General features: G+C 42.8%; 1 protein-coding gene across 1 annotated transcript; it reads right to left on the bottom strand.

Annotated features, from left to right (window-relative positions):
- Window positions 1-477: 477 nt before the first annotated feature.
- Window positions 478-11,468, bottom strand: jdp2b (Jun dimerization protein 2b). Its single transcript, XM_073493126.1, has 5 exons — window positions 11,368-11,468; window positions 9,642-9,694; window positions 2,456-2,673; window positions 1,822-1,926; window positions 478-1,577 (listed from the first exon to the last, which is right to left on the bottom strand). Exons 3-5 carry the CDS (start codon window positions 2,648-2,650, stop codon window positions 1,386-1,388), a joined length of 492 nt encoding a protein of 163 aa, XP_073349227.1. The 5' UTR covers window positions 2,651-2,673; window positions 9,642-9,694; window positions 11,368-11,468; the 3' UTR covers window positions 478-1,385.
- Between the last annotated feature and the right edge of the window lie 932 nt (window positions 11,469-12,400).

Below are 12,400 nucleotides of genomic sequence, written 5' to 3'. Positions count from 1 at the left end.
TTCTTAATTGCATTACAATAAGAATGATCATATAACAAAAAGTATGTTCTTCAAAGTAGAAACAAAGATGAAGGGGTTCAAGAAAGTGAAACAACGCAGTTATTATTGCAACAATTAGGGGGAGGTCTTTCTTTAAATGGCAGCTATAAAGAAAGTAATACAAAATCATAAAAGTTCTCCAAGTTTTGCAACAAGGGCGGCAAGAGCTGGAGTGTCACATGGTCAGCAGCTTCCTGTTCAGCCTGCAGATAGGAGATATTTCTCCTACTGAGCCCGGCACAAAGGGAGCTGCAATAATCAAGCATGAATGACCTTTTCTGTGCAGGTTGCCTTAACGTGATTACACAACTTCTGTCACTTGACAGTTCATGTGTCATGATTAGGAGGATAAAGTACAAGGACTTGGATTCATTTCACCGAAACATACAAGACATGTTGCACGTCTCATGGAGTAAAACAAAACAACCAGTCATGCACTTTCTTGTAGTTAGAAAATAAAATTTAATCTATTCAGGGTACCAGAGTCATACATAGCAGATACAGGTCCAGAACAGACATTGAAATACTGCTCAGCTGAAGAGATTTCTGCTTGTTTTCACAGCTGTTTGACAGCGCAACATGACAAGACACGGACTGGAAAGATTGAAAAGACAAATCACATCAAGTGATTAACAAGCATTTCATATATGTTTATGTATACAAAGCAGTATAAAACAAGTACAATAATGGACAAGTCCAAAAAACAAGGGTGTAAACATTTTGTGTATATGTGCTTTTCATGACGCCAGCGTCACCACAAATCGGATCAACCGGTTAACTGCCATCGTCGAGGCAGGGTATAGAAATCAACATTAAAAAAAACAAAAAAACAACTCTACTCCGTCTGGTGTACTTGTATTGAGTACTGTATACTAAAAACTCTACACCTGTATATTTCGGCTAGAATACAAAGGAAAACTGCAGAACATTAAGCCTTTGTGGGCCTCTGCATCGAAACAATGCCACACAATCTACTCAGGGCTTTTGTAACAGAGCACCATATTGATATTAGTGTGTTTCCTCATGCGTTGTTTCCAGTCGTACTCTACGGTTTCCATTGGTCCCTTTATGTAGAGATGGTTGAAGTAACAACTAGGCACAGTGGGTGTCAACAACAACACTTAATGCAGAGATGAAACTGGGTATTTCCAGTCTTCCAATGGACAGAGCCAGCTCATGTAGCAGTACTAAGGAAGCCGTACAACCTCAGGTCTTTGGGCAGAGTCTCCAAAAGTCTTCGGCTTGGAGCTCAAGTGCTTGTTTAGAAATGAATTGCCAGTTATGTTTTCATTTAAATGGCTGCTAGTCTGGGCTTTAGGGACTCCGCGTCCCTGCTTTCCTGGTTTTCACTTGGCGTCGGTGGACAGCTGCTCCAGCAAGGGGTTGGCCTCGCTCTCTGGTGTTTTGACGCTGTCGGTCCTCACGATGCAGGTGGGCCGGTGGAGGTTGAGCATCACCATTAGCTGCTGCCTCTCCAGACGGAGCTCCTCGATCTGGGCCTTCAGATCGGAGTTCACCATCTCCAGACGCTCCGATTCCTGGAAACAGATGTTGAATTATTAGACACCACTGGACAAATTCACTTCAGAGTTGTCAGTTTCAATCACTTTTAAAAGAATGATCTCACAACTTTAAGCAATAAGTATTAGCCTGATCATGTTAGCTTTGACTTGGGCTGAAGGCTTAAACACGAAGCAGCTGTTCAGGTTAACTGAAGTCAGGTTATTCTTGGACACCACCCTGCGCTGCTCATCAGTATGCAGTGCTGTGTCATGAACTCACCCTTTGAAGGAAGTCAGTCCGTTCCTTCTTTTTGTTTCGGCATCGTGCTGCCGCTACCTTGTTTTTCTCTCGTCTCCGTTTCCTCCTTTCTTCGTCTTCATCCATCTGCAAACACAATGTATTGTTAATATGAGAAAAAGGAATTATGTGAAAAAATTGGATAATGACTTACTAAATCACATAAACCTACAACCAACAGAAGTGATCACCTAGGCTGAAAAACAGTGTTGTGCAACCTCTAAATTCTCGTTGTAGGCACTAGAGGGGGCAAGATTCCACTTTCAAAATGAATCAGCTTATCATGCCAACATGATGTATATAAAGTATGAATACTTATCACAACTGCCCTAAAATTTAAGACTACACGGTCCCAAAACCAGGTAAGAGCAGCAATTTTAAAACAGCTCCTATGTTTATGCTGTATATCACTTGAGACACTGCATGTGACACTTAAATTAACATTTTGGTTCTTGCTGACGAAAGTGATGTCACTTTTTTAAAGAAAATTAAATAACCTGCCTTGACTGAGGGTTGTATAACATCCTAAATCTAACACCCTCTTCCTTGTTTTTTACTCTGACTTGCACATCTTTCCCACACCCTACTTCTGCACCATTTCCTCTTTCCTCCTCACCTCTGTCTTGATGGCGAGCGGCCTCTTCCCCAGCCTCCCCAGGAAATGCAGCGGGGACAGCATGGTGCCCAGCTGGCGGAAGTCAGCCAGCTTGAGTTGATCAGTGAGTGTGGTGGCCGAGATGCCCGCCAGCGGGCCCAGACTGGGCAGGGAGCCCGCCGCCAGCGAAGGGTCAGGGATCTGTCCCGGCATCATGTCCGACCCGGCCACCACCGCCGCTGTGGGGAGAGAGAAGAGGAAGAGAGGGAACGGTTAAGACGAGAGAATGAAAACTTTTTTTTATTGTGGTTAGTCTATAATAATACTAACCATTGAGCCACACAGGCACAATTAGCATCAAAGTTTCGATTCGTGACCTAAAACAGCCTGGTTCCTCAAGTCAAAAAAGCGAAAGAAAGAACGGAATTTTTTAATTTAGAGACTTTCTGGTTCATGGTGTATGCATTTTGTGCTGAAACGTAAAGGTTATCATGCTGTCTTCATCCTTCTGTCTGGCGGGAACATGAGCCATACATTCATAGCCTTCTTCCACTATCATATTGCAGCCATCTGACAGTGTCTCGCATCTTTATTATGATCTGGTACTATTGGCATTCTATCCACAGACGATAAATTGACTGTCTTCTGTCCTTGTCATCAAACATCTTTCTAAAAGCGGGTTGCTGTTTCCAAGAATGCATTCAAACGTTGACAGCTTTGACAGCTGTGTTATCTTCTTAGTCAGCAGCCGGCGAAAAAACAAACTTCACACTGTCAGCAGCTAAACACTCATCTCTGTAGTTTCACATGCAAAAGGAAGCCCTGAAACCATTCAGTATGATCATATAACTGAGGGCTATCTCCTGCACTTCTCATAATTTACTTGTGGTTTTCATCTTGAATGTTCGTTTGGTTTTCGTTAAGAGGATTCAAAGAATATCAAAAAGCAGTTATGTCAAAACGGAGCCGCTAACACTCGTGCGTTCCGCCACCACCCCTCTTTCAACATTTTGGGGTAGTTTCGAGGGTTTGACCGCAGTACTTTTTAACGTAATCAGGGAGGAATGGGAAAAGAAGGAGAACTTGTGCAGGACTGAAGGAAGTGGCTGGAGAATTAAGACGTCTCTCTAATTACTGTAAGACCGAGAGTTGGAAAACTTCTGATGGCCAAATAAAAAACAAATGTTACAGATGGGAACAGTGTAACATGAGCCGACCGTACCCTGCCCATCCCTGCAATCTCTGAGGAGAGGCAGAGCGAGAGCAGTGGATTTGAGGAAAGTCTGACCAGAAATTGTTCCTCTTACTGCTCGGTATTTATGCAGAAAAATAAATACTTAAAATACAAAAAGGCTGGTAGGTAAGAAGGAAAACAAAGCTGATGAAATGTTACAGAAAATACATACAGAATCACTGCATGAATCAAAAAACCTGTGCATGACTGACACAACTGATACTTCAAGAACTCTGACAAAATCTCAGCTACGAGGAGTTTGATGAAATCAGTGTGACTCCGACACTGAGAGCTCAACTCACTCCTGAGTATTCGGCCGAAGCTGAACCTCTACAGGTTGGGCACAGACCGAACAAAGCCCCTCTCATATGGAACCAACAAAGACGTGTATTGTGAGGTGCTGCGGAAACAGCTGACTTTGCTGGTGGGTGACTAGCTGACAGGCCGACTGTATTGTAAGTTAAACCAAGTTTTTCTTTCTTTGCTACCTTTTTTTTTTTAGCAAAGCTGAAAGACTTGCTCTATTACAAAGGCTGTGGAGAAGGTAATGAAAAAAAACAAGGTTATGTAACTCTATTCTAATGCACTCCACCCCTGCTTATGGGCTGGTCTCAAAGTGTTTTTACAGTTGGAGTGGAGTTTACTGTCGAACGTGGGGGAAACCAAATCAGCTCACTTTGAAGAAGAAATCAATTTGCTTCTCTGCTCGATGAATGACTCACAACTCTTCAGATGCATTTTTTTTTTTTTACTTCTCGTCTATTATAAGAGAAAAACTCCTCTATTACCTTATTAATTAGTCAGTGCTTCAGCTAATCTCCACACTTCTTCTGACCTGTTCTTTACCACCTTCACTCTGCATGATTTATTCGCTCCAAGGACAAGTTGGTGTGTGGAGCCAGTGTCCAATGAGGCATTTTATTATTTAAATCCCGACTGCCCCCTCCCTTCCTCCTTCTCTCTCTCCCACTGTATGTATACTCCCATTTACGCTGCACTTGGCAGCCGCCTGTTGTTTTTGCTGGAGAGGAAAAGAACAAGACGGCCCTGGTAAAAAATCTCACTCAGACAAAATTCCCTCTCTCTCTCTCAACGTCCCGGGAGAGGTGGAGGAATGGAAGGTGCCAAGGCCTTTTTTTTCTGCAGAGAGGCTGTCTAAGAACAAGGTAAACCATATGGCAGCTAATCCAGGGATGAATGAGAGCACGAGCTCTTTAAATAAAGCCAGACAATTGTACAAATTGTTGGGCTGGAGTGACTCAGCCACTGCATTTACTATACAGTCTTGGATAGGGAAATGATTCAATAGAGTGGTGTTAGACATCAGATTTGAGATGTCTCCCTGTCTGCATCTGCACATCTGCATGTTTTACTAACGCCATGCAGAAATCCCCCAACGTGTGACTAACGAGTATGTCATGTTTTTCTTACATTGCTCATCGGCGACCAATAACTGTGCAGGAATTCAAAAGATGCAATCCAAACTAACCCCTGCGCCAAGAGAACAGCCACAGGAACTGAAGCGTCCATTAGGAATGACTGAGCAAATCGCTTTCAGAGCCAAAATGGAGTCTGATATCCAAGTTGGCCAGACACTCAGGACCAGTGTACAGACTCCGATTAGGCTCCGTCCTGGACATGCACGATTTTTCAGTTGCAATTGACTCTAAGAGAATAAGTTAGGAATAATCATATTTTATCTATTAGACTGGTTTGTATAAAGTAGACTGTAATGAAACACTGCTCAGACAGACATATTGCAAGGAAAGCCCCCATTCCATCGCTAGGGCTTGTTGAAACATGCAGACCTCGCCAGCCACACATGCAGAGATACACAATCAACCCGTAAACCTCATATTTGTCTGCATGACATCAGCACGAACCAATCAAAAGGTTGTTTTGCCAGCGCCCTTGAAGGTGAAATGATGTCTGAAGCGAGATGCCTATCAATTATGAGACATAAAAGTGAGTTACACGCCATTCCAGACGATTTATTGTGCTTTTGTGAACTCAAACACATAACAGACACTTGACGTGGCTCGCTTTTGACTTAAACATAACTTTTAAGTTGAGTATCTGTTCCGTCTCTTTCAAACTGCCACACAAAAAAAGATAAAATCCCCCTTGCAAACTCGACACCCAGTCAGGCCTCGAGACATGAAACCCTGAAGAAGACTCATCTGTACAACACAGGGAAAGTTTGCTGATTGCGTGTCTCGCAGCGCGTAAATACACCCAAAAGCATGACTCAAACTGATTTTAAAATTTTTTTGAAAGAGAGGGTATTTTTCTCTTTTTTCTGTCAGCAGCAGCCAGCAGCCAAGGATTAGTGGTCAGCGTTTGATGATGCAACGCCGTCGCTGTGCTTTTGCAGTGGAGCAGAACAGCCAGTGCCACAGCTTTAAGGCCCACACTCGCCTCAAACAAAGACACCTACACAGCACCAGCACCGCTGCCTCTCAGGGCTCACTGAGAGGAGACGAGCCGAAGCCAAGGGCGGGGAGAGGAAATGTCATGTATTAGTTATGAAATATAGGAGCGGACCCAACGCTGGTTCTGGCTTCAGTCCAAGACTAATCTAAATGCATGGGAGCCGTAGATAGCTGGAGGTGTGTGTGAAGACAGTGAGGGTTGCTATATGTGAAGCGTGCCCTGTATACATTTACAATCCCCTGGTTTCTCTGCTCACACACTATCTGTCTTCAGTTCGACCAAATGTGTCCATTTCCTGAGTCATTCCTGAGAGCAATTAGCAGCGCTGAGGAATTCAGCCCCTTACCAATAGCTAGCAGCACGACTGGAGGCCCTATTATCCTCGTCCCCTATAGAGATGGTGAAGGAGAGGGGTGTGGGGGGTTAGAGGGGCTTTTCAAAGGCGACTCATTACCTTCACATATTTTTAAAAACAGCTAACCTCTAGGAGCGCAGCGGTTTTTGTGGACTGACAGCAGGAGTCAAAAGTAGTTGCTTGCTAATTAATCTTTGCCTGAGACTGAGGCTTTTTGCTGCCAGACAACTCAATTTTAAATCACTGGACTGCAGACGTGCACTTAGCAAGATGCTAAAATCTGACCACTTTTTGTCGTCTCACTTTATTAAATTCTACTTTTGGACTAATAAGGGATTGCAAGGCCCACGCGCCAGCATCTTGCAAAACTCTTGCAAACAGCTTCTACAGCTCTACACGAGTGCTGAAATTGAACAATGAGCGCAAAAGGTTCGGGCCAACGCACACTCTCATCATCCGGGGCCAAGGTCTGAGCGATCATCATTACCGTCTGCACTCAGTCAGCCTGTGTGTTGAGTTACAGCCTTTCGCAATCCTCTGAGGAAACCAGGGAATTTGGCACAGACTTTCCTCCAGGACAGGACAGTCCAAGTATACATTATCAACATTCCTCCAACCCCTCATTATTTTCATTGGAGGGACAAGAAACGAGGAGGGGAGAGAGACGCCGTAGTAATGGCTGTTGTTCTGATCACGCCGCACTCATCTCTGGCCATTAAACTCAAGGGTGATAGCGTGTGGGAGTGGAAGTGATTATCACAACAGAAAAGATCATCTCTTTTCATTTCAGCTTTCATTTCTCGTTTGGGCTAAACAGCTGCCACAGCTTGTAGGAACCTTTCAAAATTCCTCTTGTGAAGTTGAATAAACCTTCCCAAAGCAATTCAATGCAATTATGAACATTAACATCACAACACTGTCGGTGATGATGAGACCCTGGGCTGCAGCGGTAATGACCGGTCTTAATTTCCTCTCGCAATCACAGTTTGGATGCCTTAGCAGTAAGTGCATGCAGAGGCTATCTTTTGTTCACAATGAAATTACACAAGAGAGCAGGAAGTTTAACTGTTGCATTTTATTGTAGCCTTCAGCTGAAGAATGAAAAGTTTTCCAGGCGAATGGAAAGACAAAGCACCTGCAGATATGCACAAGTCATGAGCACTGTGGCTGCCTTCATTCAAACATTACGATGTGATCATTGGCTGGATTCCTGCTTGGCCCGCTTCGTGCCATTCATACAGTCACACATTTATATTCTGCATCTGGGTGGTCCTGGTTGAATTATTAGAATGTTACCATTTCTCCCCCCATTGTAAGTCAGGATTAGACTTCGCATGGCACTGTGCTTTGGCTTGGCTCAGACATGGATTAAACGAATCAAAATACAAAATGCAGACAAAAGCTATTTCAAATATATGGAGTTCACGTCTATGACAAATCCAAGGCAAGTTGTGTGCAATCCCTGACAACGAGATGTTGGCCAACCATGTCCAGAAAATCAGATTTAATGCTGCCTGTTGAGGCAATCACCCTTGTTGTGTAACATGTGGTTGTCACTTTAATGCCGTTTCATACTTTGTCCTCTGATTTCCTCATCTGCCCCACGTCAAGCAGATGCTTGCTCTGATTAAACAAGCTCCAGTGTCTGCTCTGCACTGTGTGTTCAATCCTTTTGTTGCTCTCGAAGGCTAAAGGTCAGTGTTTGGGCTGACATTCGGTGACAAGACTAGATTTTGTGCAAACAGAGAAAACTGGCTTCCAGTCCGGGATACATTCAGGAAATCTGGAAAGCATAACTTTGTTAAAAAGAAGCTTTTACTGTGCTCTTTTCTGAGGAAAAAAAAAAAAAGAAGAAAAAGAAAAAACACTGGCTTTAATGTCTCTCCTCGCGGTTACACCTTTGGACATTTGGGTGTTTTCTTCCACTGAGCACGTCTAGTCAGTCCTGACACACTGTTTTTACAAACCATGTGGAAAGGCTTATGGGGACTACAATGTGATACTGATAATGTGATACGTACAGCAGCGAATAGCTGCTCCCCCAGCATTAGTATTAGTATCATTGAGCCTAGCTGTTGCATAGTTGGCTCGCTAGCCTGCAATGCGTCTGCTGTCTATTCAGCATACTGGGGTGCAGCTTGGCAATTCCAGCTCTCCAGAGACGCACTGGAAGGCATTTCTACTTAAAATAAACCCTGTGCGCCCACGTCCAGCCTCTCAGCCCTGTCGGCCCTGCGCTGCTTGTCGGCTCGCCAGCCCTTCCCCATTAATCCACTGCAGCGTTCCATTTATGCAGAAACCATCCTACGGATGTGCCCGGGCAGGCACTGGGGCATTTAAACCCCCTGCAACACACGCTCTATCACTTAGACACACGCAAACAAAGATAAAGGCACAAAGGATACACACACCCACACACACACACACATATATATATACATATATATATAAATATATATATAAAGGACACACAAATAGTTTCCCCTGCATGGCATGTAGCTGTATGAGCCAGCACTGCACCAGCTGCATGCAGCATTCACTATATAGGAAAATGCTGAACCTATGAACTTGCAAGTCACAAACCCACACATATGCACATGATCCACCCCTATCCACCATATTTCCCATTCCATGATTGGCCTTTAACCTTCAGGCCAACAGGGGCAGATAACTAAAGCTACCTCTGGCCTGGATAGAGTTGCTGTTACACAGTAAAGTGTAAATCTCTTCAAAGAGCCTGATGTGGACAAGAGGAGGATATTCGGTGACTCGTCACAACAGCAGGAAAACAAAGAATTGGTGTGGTGATCAAGAGGAAGCGTCATATTTAACATGCAGTATGAAAATTCCAATGTGAAGCCTGCACACACACAAACACACACACAGATTTTCTCTTATCCAATGCAGAAAACGTATAGTTAAACATAAGTTAAGCATGTGCAGTATGATGGGCCAAAGCAAAGATTAGAAATATGAGCCAAACTGAGCACACACATTCTTGGCTGTACTCACATGCTGCCAAATACACTTCACACTTCATTTACATCACTTATGTTTCAAGGTGAAGTGGCTAAGCCAAGAAAAGGTGGTTTTTTCTTTGCTTTTTTTGTGCAGCAGGAGGGGATACTCAAGAGAGCATCCCTCATTAATTCAGTCTACAACAGTTTCAAATGCACAATACTTACTCAGAGAAAACGTGTCAGTTGTCTTCTGTCAATGATGCAACTGTGTTTGGACGCTGTAGAAAAGGAAATAAGATATGGATTACTATTCAAAGTAGAAGTTTTGTTTTGAGAGCTGAAAGGTATGGTTGACTGATTGATGTAGAGCTGCAAAGATTAACTGATTAGTTTTCAACTGTGAAATTCATCACCAACTATTTTGATAATCAATTAATCAGTTTAAGTAATTTAAGGGAAAAAAGTTAAAATTCTCTGATTCAGGCTTCTTAAATGTGAACATATTCCGGTTTCTTTACTCCTCTATGACAGTAAATCGAATATCTTTTAGTTGTGGACAAAAAAAGACAGACGATTTGATTAATAAAGAAAATAGACGACAAATTATTGGGGAATGAAAATAATTGTTAGTTGCAGCCCTAGATTGATCAACAGAAAATTAACTAAAAACAATTTTGAAAATCTATGTGATGTTCAAGTGAGTTGAAGTGAATATTATCTGGTTCCTGTATCTTAATTTTTTTTTTCTGTTTCATTTCATGGTACATTTAATATATTTGAAGATGATCTGTCAAATCAAACTATTCAAAGACTTATTCTTCTTTATTGGTTTGTCTTTAAGTGTTTTAAGCTAATGACTGTTTAATCTTGTCCCATCTTGCTGTTGTCTTTATTGTTTCATATCATAACTGTGATGATAATCTGCTTTAATGTTAAGCACTTTGTGTTGCATTTTATGCATGAACTGTGCCACATAAATACAGTTTATTATTTACTACTATTACCTTGGGCTCTAGAAATGGGACTCAACCATTAAAAGATACATCAACTGATAATAAATTAATAATAAGATGCAGCCCTAATAGTGATGTCTCCATCAATACCAGCAGAGACACACAGTTATCAGTCATTTTGCAAATCTGGTATTCTTAGCTTATCTAACTTGCAGCTGCATGCCATGCCTGTGACTTTCAAGTAGTGATAGTGAAAGTAGTTTGAGAGTTTGAACTTGAAGTACCAGCCGATTTTAAGGTTACAGCAGTCTGAACGCATGGCACGACTATGCAGCAGTAACAAAGTTTAATTCACATGTTTCTGTGGTGTGAAATCATAAATCCTTCGCCAGCTCCGCGTAGTTCGGTGCACCAGACTAGCTTAGCTAGCAGTTACTGAACACCCCACAGCGTGTGGCGCGTATAGCGTTACATAACTGTCTTCACAAGGCTAACCGACACTTCTCCTGTTTAGCAACACTGAAATTAAGACTCCCCAGATGAAAATACCTCCAGCGGGACACAGGCTGGTGTGTAATTTAGCAAGCGGGTCTGTAAATAACGAGCTGTAAAGCGACAGTTGCTACAACAGTTGTAACAACAACGTCCTTATCGGCTGTGGCAGCAACAAACCGACTTGTGCGGCGAGAAAAACTTTACAACTATTAAAAAAAACCTTTTAATGCAGCGATTAGCCGAAAACACGTCCCCGCGCGTCGATATAAACTGAAACAAACACCGCACGAAAACTCACACAAGTTACAGCGAGCGGATTTGGGTGCGTTGAGCGCGCACAACGTGGTGTGGAAAAGTGTGAAAAATTATGCAAATAACGTGAAGCGTGCGGTCACATTTAGCTAACATCCAGCACAAACACAAAGAGGAGGAAGAAACAAACAGCAACACGGCTCGACGGCTCACACACTCACACACACACACACACACACACACACACCTACCTGTTGTGCGTCCAAAATCCGCAGTAATAATGGGCCGGTGCGGGAGTTACGAGTCGGATGTAGGTTTTGGGACTAAGTGGAGTCGTTGCATCAGCCCGTTTAAGTACTGCTCTTCTCCGTGAGGGCTCCGGAATGCGGAACTGCCCTCCCCATACGTAAGCACGGATGAAAATAATGTAAGAGGACGGCCGGAGACACAGCGGTTTGTTTGCTCCACCCCTAGCAACCACAAAAAAAAAAAAAAAAAACAATACACACAGGCAGGAGGAGAGGAAAGTTTCAGCTGATAGACGGATAGACATGGTGAAACACACGCCCCAGGGCCGTGAACGCGTCAAGGAATACAGATAAACACACACACAGACACACACACACACACACAGTCTTAGCTGCAGGTGTTTTATTATTTGACAAAAAGTGGGGTTGAGAAAATGGAGCTCTAACCACCAATAAAATACAACTTATTTATAAACGTACAGTATTGTAATAGTATTGTTTATGTCATAAAATGTCATACTGCTTTGCATTGTTTATGTGTGGCGGACCCTGCCACCTTTTTCTAGCTTCAAACAGTGTTCTGGGGACCTTATTGTTTACTCAGTTATGGAAAAGAGTTTAATATTGTAAATATTAAAACTAAGTCTTCTCCAAAACTACATAGTTCCCCTTTAATGTCAGTAGGTGTGGGAAAACTTGTGACCTCCCTTCACAAGTAATGTCCTTAGTTCGGAGTTTAGTTTGACCCAGGAGTGATTTTACCTTCCTCAATTTGAAGGCATTTCAGTGGGAGGACTGAGAGGTCAGACATTCAGGACGGTGACATTGAGTTTGGCACGTATAAAGTAAGCCTAATACAAGTCACAGATTACAAAATGAGCGGTCACAGATTATCAAATTTTGGCAGAATTTTGTTTTTTGCACAAAGAGCACTAATAGGTGTGTCATGTGTCCTCAGGGTATCATATTCCTTCTTGTGGTGTGGTTAGAAAACATCTCATCATCTTAAGAAATCTTAGTGTGTGTGTATGTAGAG

This window comes from Pagrus major, chromosome 22 (assembly GCF_040436345.1).
Source record: "Pagrus major chromosome 22, Pma_NU_1.0".
Taxonomy (NCBI): Eukaryota; Metazoa; Chordata; class Actinopteri; order Spariformes; family Sparidae; genus Pagrus; species Pagrus major.
Note: the sequence above shows the minus strand (reverse complement) of the source record. Positions and strands in the feature narration are given on the sequence as shown.